The 16,094-nt window shown below is 41.5% G+C and overlaps 2 protein-coding genes across 3 annotated transcripts in view; one reads left to right on the top strand and one right to left on the bottom strand.

The window, feature by feature from the left end:
• The window catches only part of HECTD1 (HECT domain E3 ubiquitin protein ligase 1), a 71,364-nt gene extending 70,359 nt beyond the window's left edge, over positions 1 to 1,005 (top strand). The window contains exon 42 of the mRNA XM_069559429.1: positions 35 to 1,005. Within this exon, the coding sequence (XP_069415530.1) occupies positions 35 to 172 (138 nt within the window). The 3' untranslated portion in view covers positions 173 to 1,005. The remainder of the gene's footprint in view (positions 1 to 34) is intronic.
• A 3,120-nt stretch (positions 1,006 to 4,125) lies between these two features.
• The window catches only part of AP4S1 (adaptor related protein complex 4 subunit sigma 1), a 45,432-nt gene continuing 33,463 nt past the window's right edge, over positions 4,126 to 16,094 (bottom strand). Inside the window, exons 5-6 of one of the 2 annotated variants that reach the window (XR_011250292.1) lie at positions 14,879 to 15,380; positions 4,126 to 4,666 (exon numbers count right to left, since the gene is read on the bottom strand). Coding sequence is in view for 1 of the 2 variants with exons in the window: in XM_069559465.1 (XP_069415566.1) it covers positions 4,538 to 4,666; positions 15,369 to 15,380 (141 nt within the window). In the remaining variant the exon portion in view is untranslated. The remainder of the gene's footprint in view (positions 4,667 to 14,878; positions 15,381 to 16,094) is intronic. The other variant, XM_069559465.1, reaches the window with a different exon arrangement.

The following is a 16,094-nucleotide window of genomic DNA, read 5'->3' as shown; positions in this document are numbered from 1 at the left end:
GTCTTCTATTATTTTCCATTCTGTTCCTGTGTAGGTTGATGCTACTGATGCAAGCTACCCATCAGTGAACACATGTGTGCATTATCTAAAGTTGCCAGAATACTCTTCGGAGGAGATCATGAGAGAGCGTCTGCTAGCTGCTACAATGGAGAAAGGCTTTCATCTCAATTGAGCTTTGAAGTGCAATGGGAGACATCAGAGACTTAAAATTCTAGTGAAGCCTCTTGTGTTTGTTTGCAGAGAAGTATATGATCCTCCATGCTAATGACACTTGCCTTGTTTTCCACCATTAAGGCTTTAAGAACACGTGGAATAAGTTTGTTAGCTGCTAATGACAAAACAAATCCTTTAACTATCCAGCCAGCAAGTACATAGCACAGAACACTGTGTGTTGCTACAAGGGCTCATGTGACTGGAATAAGGTGGTTCTACTTGACTGTTCCAAAGAGCAGCTTCTCAGATCTTCAGTGTTCACTGGCAAATTTCTAACAGTGTATTTGTGTAAAGTTTGTCATTTCATACTTCATACACTACAGTTGCCATCACTGATCCCTGTTTTGCTGGCTTTTAAGCTACTTGGTCAGAAATCCTGCTTCCTTAAAACATAGAGAGTTAATGAGCATCTCAAGCTTTTTCTTTTCCTCTTTAATGATGCCTGCACTATCAGAGTATATCTAGTGTTCTCTCTTTTGTTTGGCATATAATCATGCACAACCTTTTTATTTCTTTGAGGTGGGAGTATATTTTTATTTCCTAAATGCCATACTATAAAGATCAAATTCTTAAGTGTGTTTGTGCAGTTCAAAAATAAAAGATATATTAAGGGGGGGAGGAAAAAAACACTGGTTTAGATGCAAGGCACACTTAAAGCAAGTTTTACTTTTGGTTGTATTTTCTTTGTATATTATAAACATTTATTTAACTTGTTGCAGTTTGAAGTAAAAAAAAAAAATTTCCAAAATGTATGCTTAACAATAATCATTAAAATGTTTGCAGCGTACAAAACTGTGTCATGTCACTGTTTCACTGCAGCCATCAGACTGAGAGCTTAAATACCTGTCATTCTGAATCACTGACATTTCATTTTTTGAAATTACTACAGGAAGAAATGTTTTTTCTATGTAAATACACTTTACTGAGGTTGGAAAACTAGCAGAAATACATAGCCACTTGCTTGTGATCCAACTCTTGCATTCTATCTTAAAGTATTCCTCAGCTAAAAATAGCCATGTTTTTGTGTCAACTTTTTAAACACCAAATTGCTACTTACCATTTGTATCTTCAGTGATATGTAAGTCTCAGATCCAAGAATAATTTTTGAATGTTGTGTTGGTGTGAAAAGAAACCACTGGGATAATGTTGTTTCCTCCTTTTTAAAAGGGGGGCTCTATTTCCATTTTCCAAATTGTTTTGATTTATCATATCTATGCATTTAGGTAAAAGTAAAGTCACTAGGCCTGATTTAGCCAGATGGTTTTTATAGAAGTAAGAAGCATTTTTGGGAATCACCCACTATTTACCTGATTAAAAGGTACCTTTCCTTTCTACATTAGAGATTTCTCCCACTGCAGTCAGTCATTTGAGTAGTGTTTCTATTCTCTGCATGAGAATATTGTGACTGTGTAATCAGAGGCAGCATTTAAATAATTCACCTTATTGTTAGCTTCACAGTTCTCTGTGAGAATAAAAGTTAATAAAGCATAATAGCAATATTTAAACATATGACCGAGGCTTTAATCCAAAAGCAGTAGTGGTGGTTGTCTCAAAAAAGTCGTGGGTGCATGACTAGAACTTTACATTAGCGCTAGAATTAACATCCAGTTTCTGTGTGTAGTATTGCCATTATTCAAGTCTCTAAAACATCTGTCAGTAGCCAACTTTTATCAAGACTAAGTCTAGTAAGTACATGCGTGCTCAGTGGCCCAGTCATATCTTAACTCTGCAACCCCACGGACTGTAGCCCCCCAACCTCCCCCCGCATGCCTGCTCCTCTGTCCATGGGATTCTCCAGGCAAGAATACTGCAAATGGTTGCCATTTCCTGCTTTAGGGGATCTTCCCAACCCAGGAACTGAGCCCGTGTCTCCTGCGGCTTCTGTACTGGCAGGTGACTCTTTACCACTAGCCACCTAGGAAGCCCCTAGTCTAGCACGGGGGTCAGCAAACTCTGGCCTGCCATTTGCTTTTGTGTGGGCCATGAACTAAATATGGTTTTGAATTTTTTTAAGTAGTTGAAAAAACTCAAAAGACTAAAAATATGATGTGAAAATTTTATGAAATTCAGATTTCAGTGTCCATAAATAAATGGTTTTATTAGAACATAGCCATGTTGATTTATTTATATATTATCTATGGATCTTTTTGCATTACAATGGCAGAACTGAGTGGTTACAGCAGAGACCATATGGCCCACAAAGCCTTAAATACTTATTCGATCTGGCCCTTTGCAGAAAAGGTTTGCTGAATCCTGGTCTAGCACATTGCTACAGCAGATAAAATTGATGAGTCTTGTTATACAGAGAGTAACTCTAAAATGCCAGGAATCTAGAATGAAAAGTCCAAGGACAAGGTAAAGCTGCCCAATCTGAGACATAACTTTTATGAGTGTGAAAATCATTTAGCTAGTAGTCACAGTTGAACAAGAAACCTGAAATGAGATGACACAGGCTGTCACAGACGGAGAGTCACATTGTAGTTCACTTTGTATGAGTCAAGTATTATGAGACATCTACTTGGGTCTCCACATGGAGTATTTTTTCCAGTGGTATCTACCTAGTATTTTTTTGTTGTTCTCTCAAGGTACTAAAATCTGTGCCAACATGTTATTTAAATGCTATTTTGGTATGACCCAAAAATTAATTTTATGCACTCCCTCGTTACTTCTGGTGTACCAGTTTCAGCAGTTACCTGAATGTGCTACTGATTAAGTGCCTATCAACTAGGACAGTGTTTTCCAACTAATGTCTCAGAAAGACCTCCAAAGCACTTTGATCTAGACTGGGCTTTCCCCAAACCTTGGTTTCTTGATGCATACCATTCACTGTTCTGGCAGGTCAGAAGCTTTTCCTCGGCCTTCCTGAACTGAGTCCAGAACAAGATCTGCTTTGGGAATTCATTGACTGGTTGCCTTGGTCTTCATAGATGCAAACTTTTGAAGTATATAAGGGAACTTTTAGAAACAAAGACTTTTAACAAAATTCCTCCTACACATACACGAGAGAGTGAGAAATTAATAGTGAATGAATTAGTACCTAGAATGTCCATTTATGTCCTCCTTTGGAGGGCAGAGTGTTATAGGTAAAGTAACTCTTGGAATTCCATAGGATGGCATGATATCTTCATGTATCAAGACTATATTTCTGCTTCCTCCACTGTACTTGCCCTCCTACCCTTAACGTGCACGTGAACATGCTGTTACCTAAGGCAGTTCTGCATCTTATACTGTTGATGAAGCAGCAAAAGCACAACTATAGAATGGTTTGGGAGGATCAGGGCATTGCTCTTCTATAGTGGCTTAGCAGTCTTCTTTGCTTTAGGACATTCCAGGAGAAGGGGTTGAAGGAATGAGAGAGGGTGGATGCATTTCAGAGTAACCTGAATTGATAGTCTCTTGCATTCCAGTTTTAGACTTTGAACTAAATTTCATTTACCAATAAATTTACTAATAAGATAAACCCTTTACAATATGGCACACAGGATAGTCAGTTCTCTGCTCAATCGCTCAGCTGTCTGACTCTTTGCAGCTCCAAGGACTGTAGCTCACCAGGCGGCTCTGTCCATGGAATTATCCAGGCAAGAATACTGGAGCAGGTTGCCATTTCCTCCTCCAGGGGATCTTCTGACCTAGGGATTGAACCTGTGTCTTCCTGCATTGGCAGAATTCTTTACCACTGAAATCACCTGGGAAGCCTTCAGGATAGCAGTAAGTGCTGTCTTAATGTTTGGCCACTCATTATAGTAACATTCTTTGTAGAGTTAATTACATGATGGCATTGTAATTGTTAAGTACCTATAAAATGTGTATCAGGTTTTTAGAAATTGGAAAGAATTTTTCATTAGGTACACACATTTGGTAAACTTTTGAGTTTTTAAAGAAAGACAGCATTCAGAAAACTTTTATTCAAAGTTTTCAAGTTAATTTTAACAGTTTATTGGCCAATGGAGAGCTCTCTCATTTTCTTCCCACCCGGTGGTGCTATTCCTGAATTTATCTCTTCGCAAAGTCAAGCAGAGACCAAAAAGTTTCCCTTAGTACTACACAAAATCTAAACAAGTGAGGGGAAAAAAAAATGCTTATGGTCAGAAAATAAAACGTCTCTCTGTTTAGAGAAAATTTTTCTTTGTACATCGTATTTTAAAACACACTTTTGTTTTCCGTTTAGGAACTGTGGAAAACACCTGTTTCAAAGTCTTTGGAAGGATAGCCCGTTTTGCAGTGTTTGGTCTTCCAGGTTCTTGGGGGCCAGCGATGTTGAGAGGCACTCCACGGTGTTCTCGTTTCCTTTGAGGCGATGTTGTCTGGCAGAGCCTCTCTGTTTTCAGCTGTCTGACATCTTATCAAGAATTAGTAGAGGGGCAAGAATTCTTGCCCTGTTCGTTTCCACAATGCAGCCATTTAATACCATCTCATCCAAAATGATGTGTACTTTATCCAAATTAAACATTATCTAGGGTTATTATTAAGGAAATTAGTTATAGAAATGTTAACATTCAGTAAATAATAACTTATGACTTGGAATTTTTCTAGTGTAAATTAGTCTAAACATGCAGTTTTTTTTTAACAGATTTCCTAAAATTAAAATTGGTGTTTATACTAGAAATTATTACCTCATGTACACAGGTACACCTAGTTGCCCCTTGGTTAGGCTCACTGGACAACAGACATAGAAATGGAGCAGCTATATACCCTTTAGCCAGAGGGAGAGGGAATGTACTAAGAGCTGGAAATAAAGCAAGTAAATTTTGGTAAGAGTGTGTGACCTGACCTCAAGAACAATGTCTTCCCAGATAGCAATAATAACAGTAAATAGCCAGACTTACTGAATACTCATTATGTTCCAGGCATTGTGTTGAGTGTTTTACATATATTATTTCAGTCTTCTCTTTGTTTCTGTGATGTATGTGCTAACATTATTCTCATTTTACATAGGAACAAAGAGACTCAAAGCTATTGTCCATGGTCACATGGCTAGTAATTGTAACGGGAATTTACATCCAGAGTTTTGGCTCAGCTGCTCTGGTTCTCGACTTCTCAGGAGAGGCCCAAGGCTGCTGAGTATACACCCTCCCTCTCCCCTCAAACTTCCACCCCCAAAAATACCTTTTCAAAACAGCACCCTTAGCATGAGACAGGCTAAAGGAAAAAACAATCACTAGGAGAAATGAATAAAGAAAAGCAAGACAATGTTGACTTAATTCCCAAGGAGATAAAAATTCCAATTTTCAAGGGAGTACTTATAAATGGAGCATTCTGAAACTCATTTGAGAATTAGGGAGCCACTTTAGCTTCCTGATGTTCCTGGTAGAAAGTCAGGACAGGGCATAGCGGAAGAAGAAAATATTGTTAGACTATGACATCTAGCTAATTAGAAAGAGCCAAATTCTTTCCCCAGGAGCCCCTTCATTTGAGTACCTAACTTTTCCTTTGTGAAACTGAACTGGAAGAGAGAATTAAACTCTGAGGGTGATGACAACAATGGCTGAATATTTCTAAAGTCTACACTTTACTGTCTTAGGTTTTCATTACCAAAGAGCAGGATCATGGTCTGTTTAAAAAAAAAAAAAAGATCAATTATTTCAAATAAACAAACTTCATTCAGCAGGGAGTGATTAAATGTACAAGGAGAGTTCATAATTAGTAAATCTTTGAAACATGAGTCACTAGTAATTCCAGATGTTCAAGGCTATTGTACTTGTTTGGTGAAGTACATCTACACAGAATGAGACAATCCTGTGAATGACTTTTAAGTTTCTATTAGGCTGTGTGTTAATACCTCATTAAGCTCTGTGAAAATAGTCCTTCCGCAGAATAAACTGTTTTTCAGGAGCCCATGGGAACTGTCCTTAAGTGACCCAGAAAAGACAAAAAAAAAAGCTTTGTTACACCTAATAATAATGTCTTCCAATTAGATGGATGATTGCTTTATCCATGGCCAACCTGGGACTGGAATATTAGGCCTTTGACTTAATCCTGTTTGCTGGACCCAGAAGCCAGAACTTAGAAGCCACAACAAGGCAGGAATGACAGCAAAGTATTAAAAAAAAACGCAGAAGCACAGGTGGCTGCATGAAGAAATGCCCTATAGAATCCCCCTGTTGTATTTTTTTGGTGACAAGGTGGTGTTTTTTTAACTAGAGTTGACTTACAATGTGTTAATTACTGCTGTAGAGCAGTGATTCAGTTATACATACACACTCATACATACATATGTAACACTGATATTCCTTTTTAATGTTCTTTTCCATAATGTTTTATCATAGGACACTCAATATAGTTCTCTGCTATACAGCAGGACCTCGTTTTAAGGCCTAGCGCCTCTGAAAATGTCAGTCCATCCAGGGTGATGCTCAGATAGAAGAAGATCTCATTTTAATGTAGTCTTATTTGAATTGATGCAAACTGCTCTGAAAGACTGCTCCATCTCTGGCAAAAAGATGATCAGCAATTCAGATATCCCCTTGAACAATTAGCCCAATGTTTTGAAATTCAGATTAGAATTTACTGCTGAATCTTTTCGACCACTGACATCTTTACATTACAAGGTCAAGATCCTTCAGTAAGTTCTGAATTTCTCAACATCCTGGAAACATGAGTTGTTCAGTGAGGTCATTCTGTACTGTGGGCATGTGACAGCCTGTCTATCTGACTATCTGGCTCAAACCCCTAATAATCATGCAAGTTTCTGGAACGCTACAGGGAAACCACAGACCAAATCCAATGTAAGGCAAAAGCCTGAAAGCTAATTTCCTCTTAGAATCATGTGATGCCTTTAAAATAAGAATCCAGCTGTTCGTATCTTTATTTGGTTCATAAGCAACTTGTACACACTGGCAAAGCCAAGAGTAATGGCATTTGGGCTACTAGCCAGGTGAACAGGGACCAAAAAATGCCCTATATGCCAAGGCCCATGGCAATAAACAGGCAAACACACCTCAGCCCTGACATTTGGAATAGGAGGAAAGAAAGGCATAGGCTGATGGTCTATTAATGTGATGAGCTATAATGACTATTTTAAGAGGGTCCAACTGCAGATGGTGATTGCAGTCATGAAATTAAAAGACACTTACTCCTTGGAAGGAAAGTTATGACCAACCTAGATAGCATATTCAAAAGCAGAGACATAACTTTGCCAACCAAGGTCCATCTAGTCAAGGCTATGATTTTCCAGTGGTCATGTATGGATGTGAGAGCTGGACTGTGAAGAAAGCTGAGTGCCAAAGAATTGATGCTTTCGAACTGTGGTGTTGGAGAAGACTCTTGAGAGTCCCTTGGACTGCAGGGAGATCCAACCAGTCCATTCTAAAGGAGATCAGCCCTGGGATTTCTTTGGAGGGAATGATGCTAAAGCTGAAACTCCAGTACTTTGGCCACCTCATGCGAAGAGTCGACTCATTGGAAAAGATTGTGATGCTGGGAGGGATTGGGGGCAGGAGGAGAAGGGGACGACAGAGGATGAGATGGCTGGATGGCATCACTGACTCGATGGACGTGAGACTGAGTGAACTCCGGGAGTTGGTGATGGACAGGGAGGCCTGGTGTGCTGCGGTTGGTTCATGGGGTCGCAAAGAGTCGGACATGACTGAGCGACTGAACTGACTGAACTGAACCTTCAGGTTATACTGAACTCATCTGACTTAAAAAATCCTTGAGGAAATTTGTTTCCTCTAATGGGCACCCTAAGGTTGGAGCTGACAGGAACTAAAAATATCTTCTTAGAGAACAGATTCATAAAGCTGCATCTCTTCTCAACCCAGAAACCTAAGAGCCTTTCTGAATTCTGGGTAATGTGGATTGGAGTCAAATACTGTAGGGCCCCAGTAATATTTGTGCCACTTGAAATCATTTTTTTAATTAAAGTGATTGAAATGTTTCTGGTTTATATATTGGAATTTTGATCTCTGGATCATGAAACACTCGTATTTTAATGCCACTCTGGTGGTCTAGTTCTCCTTTAGGAAGAGAAAACTGAGGCGCATACATTCAAAGAGGACCTCAAAAGCAAGTCCACGCAAGAACCCTGCCTCGGAACTAAACTTTCTGATTTGATATTTTGCTCTCAGGTCCCTTATCTTATTTTTCTTTTTTCTTTTTTTTTTAAATAAGATCATCGCTAAGCAAAGTTCTTTAAGTAGGGTGGGGGGAAAAACATATTCTCACTTTTTTATACTTGAACTCAATTTCTCATATAATTAGATTAAGTTGCAAAGAGCTAAGTTGTTCACATTTCCCACAGAAAATCAAATACTACTGTAAAGAAGATTATCATCCTGAGGCTTCTGCATAGTTTTGGATATATTCTCCCTGTAATAGTCTTCTGTTCACTTTTATGCTTTGTATGGTCTTTTGTTAATTAGGTCACTGAAAAGGAGTGGTGTTTTTTTTTGTTAAGTAGGTTTCCCATACTCACTCCTATTCTGAGAGCAACAAAGACAACTGTGATTTTTTTTTTTTTTTTAGTTTACATAGACTTATGTAAAATAACACATACATCAAAGTCAGAATTGGGGTCAATGAACCTGTCATTTCTTGTGGTCCCTCCCCACCCCTGCCACACACAACTCTCTGTTGCTTCTCATAACTTGCTTCCACTGTTCCTGAGTAAACAGAACCAGAAGCATGGAACCAAAGGAGTTGGGGTAAGACAGAGGGACCTGGTGAGGAGGGAGAGGAGGGATAGGAGGAATAATAGTAGGGGGTGAATATTGTATCTACAGGACTCAGAAACACATGTAAAGGAAACAGAGAGAGTGAAGGCTAGGGAGAGCCAAACAGTCTCAAAGGCAGATCTGTTTAATCTGGAACTTTCATATCCCTTTCCCAGGTGAATGGCTTGGAACAATCCCTTGGGGATCGTTCCTAATTCTGCTAACTAACTGCTCCTAACCTGACTGGAACTCATGCTGGAGAGGCCCATGGTCCTCTTACCCCTCCATGCCTGCCCTTCCCAAAGACTGGATTAGCTGCACAAATTCCCTTGGGTCCATGGGCCAGCTTTCTTCTCTTGCAGCCCTGCCTCCAATGGACATAGGTTTAAAAGGGGGAAAAAGAAAGATGTTTAGAAACCTCTGAGGTGAACTTCAATTTTGGAAAGCAAGCTCTTATCAAGACATTCAGGTACACTCTTCAAAATGTTTCGTAGTTTCCAACTCCTCCAACCAAATAAAGCCCAGTGTTTCCCTAAAACGTCTTCTCTAATTCAGAAAACACCAAGACAACAAATGGTGACAGACACTTCATGCAAGTTTTCTTAGAGACGAAATTGCTACTGTCTACTCCCGATGATTAGGAATTTTCAAAACTGTGTCAAATTTAAGCTATCAAATGTATAGCCCTAGGATCAAAGGCCCTGAAGCCCAGGGACCAACAGCAGCCCTGTCACAGAGCAGCACCGTGGGCGCAGGGCAGGCACCACCCGAGCCTCAGCCTCCTCATCTAAAAAGTGAGACTTTAACTCGATGACTATGTCGTTTTCTTCCAGCTCCAAAGTAGGCAAACCCTCTGACTCTTCAGGGAGAGGAAAGCTAGTTTACTTCTTCAGGGAGAGGAAAGCTAGTTTACTCCTTCAGAGAGAAGAGAGCTAGTTTACTCCTTTCTGATATTTTCAAACCACTCCTGATGTAATCACATGCTCCAGTTCAGTTCAGTTCAGTCGCTCAGTCATGTCCGACTCTGCGACCCCATGAATCGCAGCACACCAGGCCTCCCTGTCCATCACCAACTCCCGGAGTTCACTCAGTCTCACGTTCATTGAGTCCGTGATGCCATCCAGCCATCTCATCCTCTGTTGTCCCCTTCTCCTCCTGCCCCCAATCCCTCCCAGCATCAGAGTCTTTTCCAATGAGTTAACTCTTCGCATGAGGAGGCCAAAGTACTGGAGTTTCAGCTTTAGCATCATTCCTTCCAAAGAAATCCCAGGGTTGATCTCCTTCAGAATGGACTGGTTGGATCTCCTTGCAGTCCAAGGGACTCTCAAGAGTCTTCTCTAACACCACAGTTCCAAAGCATCAATTCTTCGGCGCTCAGCCTTCTTCACAGTCCAACTCTCACATCCATACATGACCACTGGAAAAACCATAGCCTTGACTAGACAGACCTTAGTCGGCAAAGTAATGTCTCTGCTTTTGAATATGCTATCTAGGTTGGTCATAACTTTTCTTCCAAGGAGTAAACGTCTTTTAATTTCATGGCTGCAGTCACCATCTGCAGTGATTTTGGAGCCCAAGAAAATAAAGTCTGGCACTGTTTCTACTGTTTCCCCATCTATTTCCCATGAAGTGATGGGACCGGATGCCATGATCTTCATTTTCTGAATGTTGAGCTTTAAGCCAGTTTTTTCGCTCTCCTCTTTCACTTTCCTCAAGAGGCTTTTTAGTTCCTCTTCACTCTCTGCCATAAGGGTGGTGTCATCTGCTTCACCATACCTCAAAAAAAAATTCTTTTGTAATAACAATTAATTACTGTAAATTTCTGAGAGAACATTTCAGTTCCTTTAGAAGCTGCTGCTTCAGCAATGGATGACTTCCCTGGAGAATTTCTCTGGTCTTTTTGCCAATATTTCTGTAGCCCCAAGTTGAACAAGTACTTTGTGATTTCTCATTAAGTCAGGCTGGAGTTATCTCCTATTTCAAGAAGCCCTTTTCTGGTTTCTGGACCTCTAAAGGTATTTGGGATTTTAGGAAAGTAATGAAGGCACGACAGCCATGCTCCCCACTGGGGCCTGGCAGGGCCTGATGGCAAATCTTGGTAGTGTTGCTTACTGTTGACAGGGTCCCTTTGTTCCTCCAACTAGCTGAGTCACAGTGCAGACAGGATGGAGGCCTTCCCTGCTCCCCACCCTCAGCTACAGTAAAGGCGGTGTGTTCCGCATCACCCATATGAGCTTTAAGGTTCTGGAACTAATTGCTCAGGCTTTTGGGCTTTAAGCACTTGTGAAATAAAAATATAAGTGTTCTAAAGATTTTTTTTTTAAGATATTTTTGAATGAAGAAGACATTTCTGGATTCTAGACCTAGCCTGTATTTATGGGCACAAGAATATAAATAGGGATCCCAGCCTATTCCTGACTTTTCTTCTCATGCATGTGTGTGGAATACCCTTCTTACCATCCCAGCCTCTCCATCATTCCTGCCGTCAGTCCTGGGTTACGAATGGGAGAGAGGCCTGCAGAGGCCCTGGCGGCAGGCACTGGGATGTCCAGGTATCCACTAAACTCTTGGGATCCAGATAGTTCAAGGGTGGTCAAGGGGTGGATGCGGAAGCCTGCAGGCTCTGGGTGAGCACCCTTATCCCACAGAGAGGGATGCTCCTGAAGGAGAGCTAGAGGGGCTCCTCTAAAGCACGGGGCCCAGGAAGGGGACCCTGGTTGTCCAGGTCTAAAGGCAGCACTACTGCATTCCACTCCAACCCAAATAAACGAAGTTTTTAAGCCTCTTCAAAGGCACCAAATACCAAAAGGGGTGTCAAGGTTTCTGGTGCCTTCACACACAGCAGGTGTGCACCGAGCTGGGGAGGACCTGGGCTTTTCCCACACAGTGCTGTTCATTGGTGCCACCCTCTGACAATTTAGCAGAAGGGGGCTTGAACTGCTCCTTTGAATTATGAATTGTCTGGAGAGTTCAGCAAACCTGGGGCTCTGGAGCTGAACACATTTTGAGAGGCTCGTCAGTTGGTTCCTAAGAACCATCTTGATTTGTGGAATTTGAAGTCTTTAATCAATCTACCAAATATCAGGTAGGGCCAGCTTTCCTGAGAGAAGCCCTCAGGCACTAAACGGCCCCACAGGCGGGGTGGAATGTGGAGAGGGTGCGGGAGCGGCTGCAGTGCAACACGAATGATTTAGGTCACTGTTGTGCCTGGTCCCTGGGGTGCAGGCTGCCCTACCCGACACTACTCTGCACCAGAGAGTTCCCACTCAGTACAACGGTTTTCAACAAGCCAGAATCTCTGTCCTGATTTCTGGAGCTTAGGTCGTTTCTTTTTAACATTCCATCTGCCTTGTTCTATGACGTTAGTCTTACCAGAAGTAGAACAAGCCCGTACTAGGAAGATATGTAAATGGTACTTTGAATTTCCCAGTGTCTAACCCTGCAGGCTCTGGAAAACCGCCCCCTCCTTTAAAAGCTATAGGGTGGTAATGTCTCTGGAGAAAGACTGTGAGTAAAGAGCTTCTTGGGAATTCTGTGAGGTTAAATCATGTCTGTTCCCATATGGATTGACACAGAGGGCTTTCCTAATCTAAGCAAACACAAAGGTCATGACCTGTTCCGGGTAGCTGGCTCCAGGTTGCAACTGAGTCAGCTGCTGGTTCAACGTTTCAAGGCCTAAGGAAGCTACTTTCCGGGCACAATGTTGGTTGCTCTGGCAGGTTCCCAGGTACAAGCTACCAGAGCGCTGATGCAGGGTGTCTATGGGTGGCACCTCTAAAGGGCTCCCTTGTCTTCCTGTTAAAAACTGGTGTGGAGAAGTCTTCCCTAGATATCTTTGATGTGACAGTTTAAACAGAACTATTTATGAGGCAGAATAGAGTTGTGGATTTGTACTGTGACTTTTTTTCAGATGGCTGAGGGTAGAAACCCTTTAAGAAGGTCAGTAGAAGACCGGTGCCCCTGCCCTGCCAGCTGCTGTGCTATTAGACCACAGGAGGGCCACGTGAACTTCACCTCAAGTACAGACAGACACTTCCGGATCTGCAGACTTAGCTCCCTTCTCTAAGTGATGAAAAATTCCTAATCTGTCAAGTGGATGTGCCTAAGTAACTGCTGAGGGACAGTAAATAGGATAAGTAGGTCAGAGCGGAAGAGAAGGCAAAAATGAAGCTAACTAAAATGATGGGAAGAGACAGAAATCATGTGCTTTCGTGTGAAAATGAAATTCAAACAAGAATGCTGGAGCTCTATTACACTGACCCATGCTATACACTAGATGGATACAAAGACAAACCCATCTCTACTTCTAATAAACACCTAGTCAGTCTATAAAACACATCAGCACGATGAATCCAAATATAACACATGCCCTACTGCATCTGACTCACTTGAATTCTGAATATCTAGACCTGAAAGACTCTCCCATCCTGCTCGAGGTGTAAGGCAACTCAGCTCAGTTATCTAGAGTCACGGCAACATCAAACACTAAAGCTGAGAGGGTATTAAAGCTCTTCCAGTTTAATTCCATCATTCTGAGATGAGGAGTTTATGTGTTTTGTCTGATACACACACCCAACTGGTGGCAGGACTGAAAGCAGAACCTGGGTGTATTTCTGGCAAAATATCTATTAAACGCTTTTGCTAACTTACTGTGGGTGCATGCTAAGTGGCTTTAGTCATGTCTGACTCTGTGATGCTATGGACTGTAGCCCCCTAGGCTCCTCTGTCTATGGGATTCTCCAGGCAAGAATACTGGAGTGTACTGCCATGCCCTCCTCCAGGGGATCTTCCCAACCCAGGGATCAAACCTGTGTCTCTCAAGACTCCTGCATTGCCAGGTGGCTTCTTTGCCACCAGTGCCATTACTTCTTAAATCAAAAGGCATTTTTATTACTCCCCTATATAAGGAGGAAGAGATTTATCTTGAATTCCTTTAAAAGATTTAGTTAAAATGGAATATTACATGCTGAATAAAAATACACCCAAATATGCAGCCTGGTCTTGGGTCTCCTAGGCCAAAAGGACCATAGATTTAGGTCACTCACCACTAGAGGGCACTCAGATTTCCCTGGTTAACTTGCAGAGGCTTCCAAACACAGCCTGCAAATGAACTTTATCAACATGCCAATTTCTATCAAGAGTAAAAGGTAAATGGCCATTTCCCCAAAATATACTGGCATACTGGTGCTGGACATAGGTTTCTAATGTGTGTGTGTGTATACACACACACAAATATAGGTATGTATATATGTGTGTATGTATATGTATATATCGAAGAAGGCGATATACTCCAGTACTCTTGTCTGGAAAATCCCATGGACGGAGGAGCCTGGTGGGCTGCAGTCCATGGGGTCGCAAAGAGTCGGACATGACTGAGTGACTTCACTTTCACTTTTCACTTTCATGCATTGGAGAAGGAAATGGCAACCCACTCCAGTGTTCTTGCCTGGAGAATCCCAGGGACGGGGGAGCCTGGTGGGTTGCCATCTATGGGGTCACACAGAGTCGGACACGACTGAAGCGACTTAGCAGCAGCAGCATATGTATATATGGGATTCCCTGGTGGCTCAGAAGATAAAGAATCTACCTGCAATGGGGGAGACCTGAGTTCAATCCCTGGGTGAGGAAGATCCCCTGGAAGATGGTACGGCAACACACTCCAGTATTCTTTCCTGGAAAATCCCCATGGACAGAGGAGCCTGGCGGGCTACAGTCTATGGGGTTGCAAAGAGTTGTACACAATTGAGCAATTAAGCATAGCACATATGTATATATACATACATAACTGCTATAATTAATATATATTTATTATAATCAATGTTACTATTTTAGATTCAAGCATAATGTTTTCTCAAAGAACTATTCTATTTATTGCTTTTAAGTGGTAAGCAGATTTCTTAAGTAAAAATTAAAAGACAGCTTGCCTCCAGAGCACTCACACAAAGGTTGGTGGGCTCCTGCCAAAATCAGCAGTATTCTAAGCAAATCATGCTGTTCTTGGGCCCCTTGGATACTTTGATTTAAAAGGGAGAAGAGAAGAAAAGGAGAATTTCCTCTGCTATAAAAGGAAATGAACACAAGCCAGGCAATTTCTTTAACCTTCCAGTTTATCATCCCTGGAAGCCTTCTTGATCATGTGGGGAATTTCTGGAGATTTATACCTGGAGCCATGAAAATCCATTCTCTGTAGGCAGACCAAGCCCTTTCTGGCTGTTTTATCTGAATTCTGAAAAAGTCTATTTGATATATGTAAGTTAAATTAATATATAACAGTGATCATTAAACACCATCACAGCATTGCCCTGTATGAAAAATACAAGAATTGTCGTGCAAAAGGGTAGAGAGTTTCTGCAAATCACCCGTACCTCTATGTCTTGTCAGAGATATTGACGGTGAGTCTTCTGGATACTGGATTCCAAGCCTTTGGCACTTACCTGATCGGGACTAGCCTGTCCTTTGCCAACTAGTGTGGAAAACTTGGCTCACAGCACTGAAAAAGGATACATCTAGTTCACTCTGGAAAAGAGAAAAGAGTCCAAGGATGAGAAGGAGACACCGGGCCATGATGCAGAGACACTGTCACTTAGCAGAGACAATGCCTGCCCTGGCCGCCGGCCTGCAAGCAGCGGGGACAGGCTGCTCTATAAGCGGGAGCTGGAGCCCGTGGAGGCCGAGTTTGGGATGGTGATTCAAAAAAAAAAAGAAATAGGCTGCCGCTTGGAGGACATTTATAGGCCAGAACAATTCACTTTTAGAGTGTAGAGGGAATACACTAATTCAACCTTTATAGAACATAGGTAATTTGATATGTATATCAAAAAATGTAATAATGTACACACAGTGTGAATCCATCAGTCTTACTTCTAGAAGTTTATCCTAAGGAAACAATTAGATAATGGCACAGTGATGTGTGCTAGGATATTCAGGGTAATGTTATTTATAGTAGAAAATTACTGAAAACAAGCTAGGTATCTATCAAAGGAAGGACTAGTTCATGAACGATGGCAAATCCAAAAATGATGACACGGATACATAAGTCCTGCCTCTTTTGAAGCTAACTGGGCTGGCTCTGTATTGAAACACGATGCTAAGATGCTTCTTTCAACCCAGACAGCATGAGACTGATCTCCAAGTTTAAGATCTGGAAACTCCGAAGATTAAAAATAGACCAAGAAAGAAAGTTTAAAACTTACAAACCTAAAAATAAATCTTAGATGACAAGGCATTCTC

The sequence above is a fragment of the Ovis canadensis genome, chromosome 18, assembly GCF_042477335.2.
Source record: "Ovis canadensis isolate MfBH-ARS-UI-01 breed Bighorn chromosome 18, ARS-UI_OviCan_v2, whole genome shotgun sequence".
Taxonomy (NCBI): domain Eukaryota; kingdom Metazoa; phylum Chordata; class Mammalia; order Artiodactyla; family Bovidae; genus Ovis; species Ovis canadensis.
This window is presented reverse-complemented; position numbering and strand designations above follow the sequence as displayed.